The 14,084-nt window shown below is 40.0% G+C and overlaps 1 protein-coding gene across 4 annotated transcripts in view; it reads left to right on the forward strand.

The window, feature by feature from the left end:
- The window catches only part of LOC109399736 (uncharacterized protein DDB_G0283357), a 380,277-nt gene extending 374,796 nt beyond the window's left edge, over nt 1-5,481 (forward strand). For all 4 annotated transcript variants that reach the window (XM_062861221.1, XM_029871278.2, XM_029871289.2 and 1 more), the window contains one exon: nt 4,580-5,481. In XM_062861221.1, the coding sequence (XP_062717205.1) occupies nt 4,580-4,683 (104 nt within the window). In that variant the 3' untranslated portion in view covers nt 4,684-5,481. The remainder of the gene's footprint in view (nt 1-4,579) is intronic.
- Nucleotides 5,482-14,084: the final 8,603 nt, after the last annotated feature.

Consider the following 14,084-nt stretch of genomic DNA (forward strand, 5'->3'; position numbering starts at 1 on the left):
CTAAGAAAATTGCAGCCGCAATAACTACTTCCACATGTATAGAATGCGAATTTTATTTGTACCGTCTACCCCCGTTGGTTTGAACGTCACCGCATGCAAACCAACGGGGTCCATTTTTTAATTTGAACTACTAGTAACCCTGTAGGCATCGAAAAACACACTGATGGTAGCCCTTTTTGCTGTTTTGTATTGATTCTGTGTTCCGTTTCACCCCGTTCCATGAGCAGAATGGCGTTTGAACCATTTTTAGTTTGAACGATGTGCAGATTAGAGGGGGTCAAATTAAAAAGTGTTCAGATTAGATGAGGTCAAACCAACGGGGGTAGACGGTACATATGCCTAAATACTGCTGAAATTCTATTTCAACTGCCTTAAATATTTTTTTGCACTTTATGTCTAAGCAAGATTTGGTAAGGGAAATTTTAAATATTCATTTGACCCGTTTACTCTTTCAAAAAGACACGTTACTAATGGGCGACCTCATACATGCCCATTTGGCTAAACTCAAGATTGAAAAGAGAAAAAAACATAAGTCTCGAAGCTATTAATATTAAAAAAAATTGTTCTGGATCCGCCGATAGAACTTTCTCATTTTAGTCTCAAATGAAAGAGGGGACATTTAGCTTTCGTTTGGTGGGTATTTTAACGATACCGATTTTTTTAAATTAATTTTGTTCTACCAGACACACCGTGAACACATGCTCCGCGGTCTCGTCGCAGTCTGCACACTCCGGAAATGTAGGAGAACCTGCATGTCCGAATCTGTGCAGATACCACCTAAAGCACCCATGGCCTGACAGAAATTGTGTCAAGTGATAATTCCCCTCGCCATGGGGCCTGCTCGTCCGTAGTATGGAGACCGCTACTATCGCGAGAAGTCTACGCTTACTCGAGACAATTGCCGAGCTATTTGACATTATCTTCAATAGTGCCGTAATTGCCATGCTCGCCCTCTTGCAGGCATATTCCACGTGGCTGCCAAAGTTCAGCTTATCATCGATCATGACTCCGAGTTGCTTCAATGAGCGCTTGGAGTTGATGTCACACCCGCCTGTGGTGACCACCGCATGTTGTTCAGACTTGCGATTGTGATCTAGTAGGATCTGCCCCCACTGGTTCGTAAAACGGCTTCCCCATTCCAAGGTCCAGGCACCGAAGTTACCTGCTATTACCACCGGCTTTCGCCTTGTCAGCCGTCATACAGCACAGCATCTGTGTGAATTGTTCGATTGACCACCGCGAAGGCGCATAACAATTACAGAAGAAAACACGTTTACTATGGCAACCACAAAGCTCTCGTAGGTAGTAGGCATCAACTCCTGGACGGGGTATTTCAAGGGGTATTTACCCGTGGTCCTTATCACCGTCATTTTTGCAAACTCATCCGCGACCAAATTGCCATTGCCGGCGGGTACTCAATCTGGGTCCGCTATGATGGTGATATCCGTCCCCCAGAAACTTCCTGATAAGGCAGTTGGGGGGCTGCATCGCAGTGGTTCGGGTTTAGCGGCGTGACCTGCCAAGTGATTTGTCAGCTGCGGCTCTTCTGAAGGCCGGGTACCTTGGACCTCCCGTTGGGTGCTTGCTGTTTACGAATTTCCCGGGACACTCGTTCTTGATACCTGAAGCGAACCTCCGGTGGCTCGTGAAATGTCAGATGACATACGCACCAGCCTACCTTGATCCTCCCTACTTAAACGGACTTTTTACGTCCGCCACAGGTAGCAGAACCAAGGCCACCCGTGTCCCTGCCGGCTGTGGTGGCCACCTGCACTTCGCACTGCTGACGCATTGCCGACCTCGTCTAGGTTATTCACAGAGTCGCCTCTTGTGTGAGAGCCTCCTTCGCCAATGACCTCTTCCGCCAAAATTTTGTAGGCGGCTCCCTTGCGTTCCTTATCAGCGCTTCAGCTCCAGGATAATCTCGCCCGTACGAGTACGCCTGATACTGCGCGCGTCAGCTCTCAGATCCAAGAGCTTAGCGTCGCTTCGCATCGCCTTCAAGACGTCCGAGTACTGACTGTTCCGTCTTGATAACGAGCGCGTCGCTTTTCTCGCGCTTGTCACCTACTCTCCTATGTCTTCTTGGTTTGGCGTCCCTGTTCTCCTCGACCTGCGGCTTTTTCTTCTTCCTCTTCCGCTCGACTTTCGTCCAAGGGGGTCCTCCCCTTGATTCACCCTACTCTGTGGTTGCTTCCAGCCGGGACTGGCCAGCCTTTTCAGGTCCACCCTTCCCAGCTTTCCGGAACGCCTAGCTGGGGTCGACTTGCCGGCATTACTGCCGACCTTCGAGATTAGTATTGTACTAGCCTGGCGGACACCTCCAGACAGCTCCTCACCTGACGGATGTCTCAACCGCTTCTACGAGTGGTTATCACCAGAAGTCGCATCTGCCACACCTTTTGGACTTCCTGTGAAAGCAAAGGCCTCCGTCTGGGTAGACTTCGTAACCTGTACCGGTTCCGGTCATCGGTTCCGCCGCTGCTGCAGTTTTTACGAGGCTTTCGTGATTCTGACATCGTCCATCGAGTCATGAAGTCGTAACAGAGCCGTTTTCAGGTCCTGACTAGTCTTGGACTTCCTGGACGCCAAGTCGATGATCTTGCCTAGCTGCTGCTCAGCCACCTCGATTGCGGGCAGTCCTTCTCTTTTTTTGGTTGATGGTCCTGAACAACCACACTCCATCCAGTATCTCCACCGGCTGGCTTGCCGGGGAGTGAACCGGAGCTCCCATGCTGGAGCTGCGTACGCAGCTTCCCGCACATACGTCCTCACTTCTCCTTAACGTAGACCTCGCCAACCCACTCCTTGCGAAGGGGTTAGCATTGCCACTACCACTAGCACCTGCTTGATTGTTTTGTTTATTAGATTTCATAGTTAATCTCACGAGTTGCACGGAAAAGATGGTCCACCATGCCAGATCCCTGCATTAACGCGGTAAGGGACGAAATACTGTGGGGGTGTGCCCAGGTTCCCCACAGTCTCCGTTAACGATCGAGCATATTTTTCACCCCCTCGATCACACATTTCTAGGCACGGGTTGCTTGACACCTTGAATTGGGATTGGTAATCCTATTCATAGCAGGCAACTACGCGGTTGACTCGCAGAAGTGGGAAGGGCGGGGGGGTAGTCGTCAGGCCCCTGGGCTAGCATCCCTGCTGCTTCCTGAATCTTATGTGACACAGATACTGCTTGAGCACAGACAAGACAACAAGACTTCCGAGTACTTAGACTCATCTATTTTAATGAATGATGAAGGCATCGCCTTCCTCTCGCTTAGCACCTGTTGTTCTATCTTTCCTTGGCTTAGCGTCCTTAAGGACAGACTTGTTAGAATCCCAAAATGGCCTCCACAATGGCCGACTTTGGTACCTACTCACGATTTCGAAAGCACAAATCTCTTCGTAAACAAAACCAGCGCACCTGAGCTTCTTATTTTAAGCTTTTTACAAGTGAGCAAGAACAGAATGATAAAATTTACTGTTGTTTGAAGCTTGCTTCTTGAGATTTGAGCGTCTGAAGTTCTGATGCACTGTTGAAGCGGGATGTTAAGACGTTTGTCCTCAAGCTCATTTTCCTCTTTCTCCTTCCTCTTTTTTTTTTGCCTGTCCACTAGTGTCCATGAGGCGTCCTCTGCCTGATCCGCACTAATCTGTGATAGCTGAGGGCCTACACAAGGTCGCAACTCCTACTCAATTCAACACGGGACGGGCCTGCCTTTTCAGGCCCAACCTTTTCCAGCTTTCCGTGTCGTCTGGCCGGTGTCCGACTTACTTGCATAACTACCCTTCATTTTCGGAGTTAACAACCTCCTAGCTTTGGGAACACCGTTTGGTAACTCCTTCCTGACTACTGCCTCACACGCTTCTTCAATTGCTTGTCGTGAGAGTTCGCATTTGGCATATTCTATGGACTACTCGCGAATGCGACCGCCTCCGTTTGGGTTTCGGCACTTTTGGTTTCGCGGAGTCTGCTGCTACCGCAGGTTATCATGTTTCTAATCGGCCGGCATCATCGACTAACGAAGTTTCAACAAAGCCTGATCGTCGAGAATGCGGATGCTCCCGATGAAATCTGTTATGTTTGCTGGTGTCCTTGTCGGGTCTGGGTCTTGGTTCGTATAATTCTGTTGCTGATTTTCCGGTACGATGGTTTTTTACGGCAGGCTCGTAGGGCCTGACACCAACCCCTTATTTTCCGGACGACCATAGTGCACAGTTGTCTGGCACTCGGACGTTGATCAGCCACCCCTAACGTGGGGATCAGACGCTGTTGTGAGCCTCTTCTCCTGAAAAACAGTCGCTCAAGTTTGCAAAAGCAAACCTCCCTTCCCTGTCAGCCTAAGACCGAATTTCCCACCAGTACTAGTTATCCGATCTTCCCTAAGGCTGTTGGTAGTTTCCCGTCGGTACCATGGGAAGGTAGGCTAGCGTTGGGAAGCGGCTAGTGATCTCGACGGGATCGGAATGCCTTACTCAACCTTTACCGTGATAGAATTGATTTGGATCGATCTCTCAATAATTTTAAATATTTGTAACTGTTTCTAACAATTACTCGATCTGATTTTCTCTCTTTCAGTTGGCTCAGTCAAACCCGGCAGCACCCGAAGGATGATCGGATCGCCGAGACAGCTGGAGAATGCGGTGCCTACCAGTAAGAACCCCCACGGAGTATGGGTCTAACGAGCGACTAAAACACCACTACTACTTCTACTACTGCGTCTGCTAGTAGTACGAGTCAGCCTGTAGTGGTATGCAATAAGTTAATCAACCAATTGTGATATTGTTGTATAAGAAAATACAAAAGTGCAAGCTGTAAGGAAGAATTTCAAAAAAAATAATAAGGAATTGCTATTATCGGGCTTTAAAGCTATTAGGGGAAAACATAGATACATATACTTAAACATATGCAAAAACACACACACACTCACTCACATACGAACCTTCATCAAAAAGGCCTCATTTTCTACTTAAAAACAGAAAGCGATTTATTTTTATACATGCGTAGGCACTACTTACTGTTAGAGACTGTTACAAACTACATTACTTACAGATTTTACTATTTCTACTTAAAACCTTCTGTATAACTTCACGTACTGTTTTTGGTACAACTGAGTTCTCAACTGTGACGGGAGAGATTCTGCTGCAACAGCACTCACACACACATGAACACACGCGCGCATGTTTAGATTTACGGTTCAAAATTCCGATTTCAATGGGTCCAATCATACCGCGGAAAGTAACATTTTGCGCTTGGCGCAGAACTTTTGATCAAATCAAGTTTTTTATTCCAATTTGCATACTGAAAAGACAAAAAAACATTCCAACTTTTTCGTTTTGGCGAAGTAAAATTGAGGGAACGCAAAAATAAACGATTATTTTTTACACCATTTTACACCACAATGCAATAAAAGGACTCACAAATACAAGAAATGCGATTGTTTAACGAACATCGTTGTTGATATTTTCAGTAGGGAACGCGGTCAGAACATTACTCACTCACATTCCTCCTCATCTGTTCGTTTTGGTTGGTTTTATAAGGTCAACCTGTTTGGGCTTTTCTGTTAAATCTCTCGATAGCAGCCATATAAGATTTATTCTACATATTTATATTGATTTTAATAAAGCAGAAAAGACTCGAAAGTCGAAACCGTCCTTCACGATCTACGACTGCCATGTCCAGTGCATAAGTAGCTGGTGAAATTCGGTTTCCAAGCAGCCGCAAAAATTAGAACAATTAGCTAGTTTTATCGGTTTTACGAATTCCATCCCAGATAGGTTATAGAGTCGTTAAATTGCCATTATTTTAAAACCCACATTTGTGCAGCACATTGTTTTAAAAAATGCAAACTTCTTTTAAGTAAGTACTTTTAAACCCTAGCCGTAATCTGATAATTATTTATAGATAATCTAATACTAATGAAAAACATGAAAGGATTTCAAAAGCAACCACTTCAAACAATACAACAGTAGGTAAATGAAATAAAAATCTAATTCAATACAAAACAATGTTACAAACATACCACGCGAGTACTTAAGCAAACGTTCGAATTCTCACTGTTAACGAAAAAACGACAAGATATACACACTGCTAAACACACAAATACAACAATAAATGAATATTGATGCAACTAAAACCACCTATATATTTCTACACTCTAAACACACGAACACTCTCTCGCAAGAGGTGCACCGAATTAGTTAGTCAAGTTAATCAAACACACGGAAAACGGAATACAATCACGCAACTGTTGAATGAAAATACTCACACAAACACACCGAACAAGGTAACATTCTCGATGCGCTATTAACGGGAACTAAAACTAACAGATATTTCCACCCCTATTTGATTCAACTATAGAAACTACTCATTAAAGAAAGAAACAATAACAAGAAGAGATTCGCTATTTTTGCCACGGTTTAGATTTCAGATATTTAGAGCACCCTTTTCCCATAGAATCTAATCGTATTTACCTATATCGCACACACACACACAAGAAGATTAAAAAAAATCCTGTCTAGCGAGCGTATCTATCAAATAGCACCACTACTGTTGCTCCTGTTCCGTAAAAACAAGACACGACCACGAAGAATCGACGGTTTCAAAATATGGATTATTACTCTACACAATCGCAATGTAACTAGTTTGTTAGAACCATTTCGTATGCTTCACTGTTCTCTTTTAGTTATGATTAGATATGAAAAGACGGAATTGATTGAAGTAGGTTTTGTTATTCACAATTCGCGTGAATATCAAGTTTTCACAAACGCGCAATACGCTAACATGTAAAATGTAAAGCTAGCGAATGCCTTTAGTTTGCATTATTGTTGGATAGCACTACATTTCGTTTGCTACTTTACTGCTTGCGCCTACTACAATATCGCATCACCAGCAACTGATACACACCACATTTCATTCGATTTTAGTACATATATCTATGTAATCCAGCATAGATATACAGAACTCACAAAACATATGACAGTGTGACTTTTTTATAACTTGGTGGAGATATGCTTTTATTTGATAAAGTACAGTAGACGTTCGATCAGTGCAAACGGTATAACTGTAAAGCTTTCTAAGTGAAAGTCCGGTAAGTGCAACAAATTTGCAGTTATCGTATCGCAAAACGTCAAAGTAGTGCGCCAGGTTAGCCCAAATGAGCAGTCGAATGAATTTTGCGTTTATTTAACGTCAATTGATGGGTTGTTGACGTATGACAGGCGTTGCAGTTATCGAACATCTTCTGTATGATCAAGCAATGGAATGTAGAATTAAATCACTGAGCTAAACACTCCGACGAATTAAAAAAAAATATAACATTGGATTGCTTAGTCTTCAGCCGCCTCTTAAACGTTCATTCCAAGAACTGGAAACGTGTCTAGCGCCTTGAAGGTTTAAGTTCTAATATACCAACTGCTATATGAATACAGAACTGCAATTTTTCGACAGGCCTTCGTGATTGCGATATTATGCTTTTTCCATTTTCTCCGTTTTGGTTTGCCAGTCATAGGGTATTGGTTCCCTTATTAAGCATGTGGCTCCCATTTTCATCCTACGAAAAACAAAGGATTGAAGCGTTGCTTGTTTTGTTTCTTATTTTTGTATTTTTTGTTAGAAGTGAGCACGCATGAAAACAAAAAGAACGGAATCAATCGGTGCCATAATCGCTTGTTTTCGAATAGGATGAATATGGGAGCGTGAGATTACTGATGGCACACATACCCTAGTTGGTCTCCAATCGGCAACACGGGAGAGAAATCAATTAGGTTCTCACACTCACGTTTTGCAAGGTGACGTCACGAATGAACGGTTCATTCTCGTTCGTCCCTTTCTTTTCCCTCCCACACGAATTTTTTCATTTTCCGTTGTTTTGTTTTGATTCTCATTCGTTGTCGTTCTTTTCTCTCGCAGGAGGAAAATTGAGGTTAGATTTGTAAGCAAAACTCAATTTTCTGTATGTGAGTGTTTTCACTCGTGGTGGCGTTTAGATTACTCACTCTCACAAGCCACGGATTGAGGGGAATGGCATGTCAGCACGAGCAGTGTAAGGTTATAAGTACACAGGGTCAAATATTTCACAAGGGAAGAACTCAAGAAACAACAACAATTCGATTGATTCAAACAAGATATTAGAGCATTGGTTTCTTTTTGGACAAATATCTGTCCAGGTGTACTGAGATCTTAAGGTCTCTTGTACACGGTAGCAAGTATTTGACAAGGAATGAACTGAACAGCAAACTTGCTCCTCAAAACAAAAGAATGACCACCTCACAAGAAAAAAGAAATATGCCCACTATAAGACGTTTGATCATCTTTCTCTGTTTCGCCTCTGAGAAGGATAGGTTTGTTTTCATACGGAAACGTTTTCCTATGAAAATATTGAACACAAAATTACTATCCTCTGTGGGTGCTTGAGAGAGAAGGGTAATGAACGCTAGATTGCCTTATAAACGAGTGCACCGATGAGCTGAATTCATCGCGGTCCGAGAATTTTGACACTAGAGCGGGTCAATTCCCAATCGGAATTGTTCAATTCTGATTGGAAATGGTTCACTTCTGATTGGAAGCGGCCCCGCTTCCACTAGGTCAAATTTTGACACTAGGTCAAAATTCTAGAACCGCAATGAATTCACTTCATAAATTTTTAGAAGAATCTACTAAGATATCTCTAGTTGAATTCCTGTAGAAACCTGTAGAGGAAACATTGGAAAAATATCTGAAGGAATCCAAATGAAATTCTCGAAGAAATCAAAAGCGGATTTTTGGAACAAATAATAGAGGACTTACCTCATAAAACTCATGGGGAACCCTCTGGGAGAATTCTTAATTCTTCTCATTATATTTTTTTAAAGAATTCATGATATAATTCCTGGACTGAGCAATATTCGGAGAAACAAATGAAAAAAAAAAACTTAAGTGAATACCTACTTCTAAAAAGACACTACACCGTCTTCAGCCAGAGGCTGCACAGACTGAACATTACACTAACATGAGACAACGGACAACACATAACACCCAGTGGCCCAATGGAGAATTTTCCGTTTGACGAAAAGTTTTCCCCGACTGGAGTGGGAATCGAACCCGCACTCCGAGGCTTACGAAACGCTTAGACGACTGGCGCCGCTAACCGCACGGCCACGAAGCCCACGGTACTTCTGAAGGAATCTTATGAGCAATTTAAAATTAGATGAAATGTTTCTGGAGAAATTTCTGAATCAATTCCCAAAAAATCCCGAGGATTTTTTTTAAGGTATCCTTGGATCCTGATGAGAAAATACCTAGCGGATAATCCCGGGGAATCCCTGATGAAATATTTGTACGAATTTCTGGGAGAATTCCTATTCGAATCACTGAAATAAATTGTGCGAGAATCTCTGGAGGAATCCCTGACGAAATTCCTGGAGATATTTCTTCGAGAAATTTCAATGTATAAATTCATGAACAATATTTGAAGAAACCGCTAAACGAATTAGGGAACAAATCCTTGGCGGAATCGCTGAAAATATTTGAAAACCCATGTAGAAATTTCACAAGCAATCCAAGAAGGATTTTCTAAAGGAATGTTTATAAGATTTCCTAAAATAACTTTTCAATGCATTCTTGGAGGAAGTTCTAAAGGAATCCATTAGGCAATTTTGAAAGGAGTTCATGAACGGTTATCTACATATCTATTGGAGACACTTCTGGAGGAATTACTAGAGCAATCTTCGGAAATTATCTGACGAAAAGGGTCGTTAAAGAAGTTTTGGAGAAATTCATTACGAAATTCTGATTTTCTCAGTGGAATCTTTGGAGGAAGTTCTGAAAGAATCCGTCGAAGATTTTTCGAGAGAATAATACCTAGAGAGATTCCTAAAAGAACCTTTTTAGAAATTTCTAATGAAGTCCATGGGATGCTTTCTAGAGGAATACTTGAAGAAATTTCGGAAAGAATCTTTTGAGGAATTTTAAAAGAAAATTCTGGAGATTTCACTACACGAATGCATTCTAGAAATTCTCTAGAGATCAGGATATTTTCTGGAGGAATTTCTGAAGGAATTCTTGGAGCACTTTTTTTTTTTTTTTTTTTTTGTTTAGAGAGACTTTACCTCTGGGGCATTCGTCTCTGTGGAGCACTTTCTATAGAATTTCTTAGAAGATTTGATGAAAGAATCTTGGGAAAAAAGCTCTAAGCTCTCTATGAAGATTGTGTCAAGAAATCATTGAGAAAACTTCTAGTAAAATCACTAGAGGAAATTTTAGAGATATGTATGGAGTATTTTTCGGAGAAAATTCTTGGAGGAGTAACTGAATAAATTTTATGAAAATTTCTCAAGTAACCCATGCAAGATTTCCTTAAAAAATCCCTTGGCAAATTTTTCATGGAATCCCTGAAAAAAATCTGGGATTCCTGGAATAATTTCTATAGAAATCCTTGAAATTTTTGAGGAATCCTTGGACATTTTTTCAATGGGAAACTATGAGAAATTTACAGAAAATAGGAGGAATTTCTGAGAAATTCATGGAGAAATTTCGTAAACAATCCATGAAAGAATTTCCTAAAGAATTAATTAACATAAATTGTTTGAAACAGTTCTGGAGGAATTACGTGTGGTCTTTCTGAAGCAATCCATGAAACAAATTTGGAAGGAGTTCGTGGAATGTTCTCTTGAAGATTTCTTGGAGACATTTCTGGAAGAATTTCTAGCAATGCTTGAAATTTTCTAAAAGATTCCCAGGAAAAAAGAGACATTTATTGAGAAATTCTGAATTGCTGATTTTCTTAGAGGAATCTTTGAAGGAACTTCTGAAGAAACCCGTTGAAGATTTTTCGAGAGAATTTACGCAGAAATATATGTAGAAACTTCTCATGAAGTTCATAGAATGTTTTATAGATTTCGAGAGGAGTCTCTTAAGGATTTTCGGAAAGAAACTTTAGAAATATTTCTTCAGAAATATATTCTAAAAATTTTCAAGCGATATCTTGATTGAAGGAATCTTTGGAGCACTTTCTATAAGAACCCCTTGAAAATTTGATTAAAGAATCCTTGGAGAAACCCTTCAAGGAATCTCTGCAAGAGGAAATCTATTAAAGATTTGCCAAGCAACAATTGAGAAAACTAGCAAAATTTCTAGAGGATATTATGGAGATATTTATGGAGGAATTCCTAAAGTAAATGGTTGGAAACATTACTGAAAGAATTTGTAGAGAAATTTCTAGGAAACTCTAGGAAGATTTCCATAAAAAAAAATCCTTCGGTAAGTTTTGGAAGGAGTCTCTAAAATATTTTTTTAATGTGTCCCTGGAATATTTTCTATAGCAATCCTTTACAGAAATTTTTGAAGAATTTGAAACATTTTCTAGTGGGATACACGGAGAAATTTCCAGAAGAATATTTAAACTAATAAAAATGATAGAGGCTAATACCTTAAAACTTTCTAAAAGTCACCTTGGAAGAATTTCAGAAGAAATTTCTGTTCGACTTTCCATGGTAGAATTGCCGAAAAAAAAAAAACATGCAAGAATTTCTTAAACAATTAATTAATTTTAATTCTTTGAAATAGTTCTGGGGGAGTTATGTAAGGTCTTTCTAGAGCAATCCTTGAAACAAACTTGGAAGGAGTTCATGGAATGTTCTTTTGAAGGTCTCTTAGAGACATTTCTGGAGGAATTTCTAGCAAATCTTGAAATTATCTAAAATATCTCCAGCAAAAAAAGGCGACATTTACATATTTGGTAATTCTAAAGTTATGATTATCTTAGAGGAATCTTTGGAAGACCTTCTGAAGCAATCCGTGGAAGATTTTTCAAGGGAATTTCGGAGGGATATCCAAAAACGATCTGTGTAGAAATTTCTAATGAAGTTCATGGAATATTTTCTAGAAGAATACATGAAGAAATTATTATTATTATTAGCTTTATTAAGGAAATTTTCAGCCCGCGGCTGGTTCATCTCCAACCATGATGAAATTTCGAGAGAAATCTCTTGAGAAATTTCAGAAGAAAACTCTGGAGATATTTCTTCAGAAATGCATTCTATTTTTTTTATCTGTATTAACGAGATTTTTGACCCTAGGCTAGTTTATCTCGGGACCCACGCTTTACTTCCCTTCCGAAGGAAGAACTCACATTTTGTGAGTTTGTCGGGAGTGGGATTCGATCCCAGTTCCTCGGCGTGATAGTCTAGTGTTCTAACCATCCCACCAGGTCCGCTCCCTCTATTTTTTTTCCTGGAGTTCTAAATATGTTGGAGAAATCACTAGAGAAATTTCTGAGAGAACCCTTTGGGAACATTCTATAAGAATTCCTCGAAAACTTGATGGAAGAATTCTGGGAGAAAATCTTTAAGGAATCTCTCGAAGAACAAAGAAAATCTATGGATTATTTTGCCAAGAAATCATTGAGAAAACTTCTAGTAAAATCTCTAATTTTTTAAGGAAATTTTGAAGAATCCATGATTTTTTTTCTAATGGGAAACTTGGAGCGATTTCCAGAAAAATCTATAAATAAATAAGTATAATTTAGGCTAACCCCTGGAAACTTCTTAAAAGCCACCCTGGATGAATTTCTGAAGAAATTTCTGTTTGATTTTCCATGGAAGAAATACTCCATGATAGAAGGTTTTAAGCAGGAAAAGCTTTTTGGATTTTTTTTTTAAGAAATTCCTGGAACAATCTATGCATCTTAAAGCATTCTTCAATTTCAATTCTTCGATACATTTCTGGAGGAATCATTTGTGATCTTTCTGGAGCAAGCCGTGAAAAAATTACTAAGAATATTTCTGAAGAATATTTAAAAAATAAATCCTGGGGAGTTTTTACTTTGAAGTCATCCGTGAAGGAATTCCTTATGTAATTTCTGGAAAAATCTTTGGATGAATTTCTGAAAGATTTTTCAAAAGTTTTTTTTTTGGAAAACTGCCGCAAGAATTTCTCCAGGACTTTCTGGATAAATTTCTTGATAAATATCTTAAGAAATTTCCCAGTCGAATTTTTTAAAAAGACCCTAGAGAAAATTTTGGAGAAATTCATTTCGAAATTTCTGGAGGTATCCCTTGTGGAGTTTCTGAATAAATCTCCTAAGAAATTTAACGAATAGGGTAGAAGTTTCAGTTTTGGCCAGTCCGGGGCTTTGGCCATAGTGCAGTATTGAGCCTGTTGCGATCTAAATCGGCGTTAATTTATTTTTTACTAGTAGATCCTAATACAATATGATGATTACAGCTGTGAAAACCACACATTTTGATTAAAAACTGGAAGAAAAAAATATATTGCCTTAAAAAATCTGCACCCATATATCTATTTTGGCCAGGGTGCTTCTAATTTGGCCACTCCCATAAGAAATACGCGTGATTGGCCAAAATAGAAACCAAACTTAAGAATATGGCCAAAACCGCGGCAGAGCTTCTATTTTGGCCAGTGCCACTTTTAATACAAAAATCAAGTATTGGTTTGATTTCTGCATTTTTCCTTCAAAATATAGATTGAAACCTTTCTTTTGACGCATTGGTTGTTTTCATAGGATTATTGATTATTTTTATAAAAGTGATTTCCCTTAGACTGGCCAAAACCGGTGCCCGCACCCTACATTCTTAGGATATTTTCTTAATCGATTAATCAAGCTTCATGCTTCGTTCAGCTTCCACACCTTCCGGCACCGCCGTATAGGTATTTTCTTCAGACCTTTTTTTTAATCATCCATGCATTGCAACAGAAATTCCTCTAGAATGTCATGAGTTTTCTCAGAAATAGCTACGTGTATGGTTTTCATAAATCTTTCCTGAGATTCATTCAGAAATTTCGCAAAAGATTTAAAACGTGTTCCAAAGTATCCTTCAAACAATCCATCAGGGACTCCTCTGGTTAATCCTTGAGAGATTTCTTAAGATAATCTTCCAGGAATTCATAATACAATTTCCAAAGTATACTGGACAAACTTGTAATTAGAAGGCACGAAATGTTGCCAAATTGAGAGATGAAATTTGTGAAAAAAAAAATCGCGTTCTGGTGGGATTCGAACCCTTCTCATTACAAATTTTTCCAGTATGTTTCAGATACCAGCAAATCTGGTAAAATGGCAGTAAAATGGGCAATGTGTATCATT

Source organism: Aedes albopictus, chromosome 3 (assembly GCF_035046485.1).
Source record: "Aedes albopictus strain Foshan chromosome 3, AalbF5, whole genome shotgun sequence".
Lineage (NCBI taxonomy): Eukaryota > Metazoa > Arthropoda > Insecta > Diptera > Culicidae > Aedes > Aedes albopictus.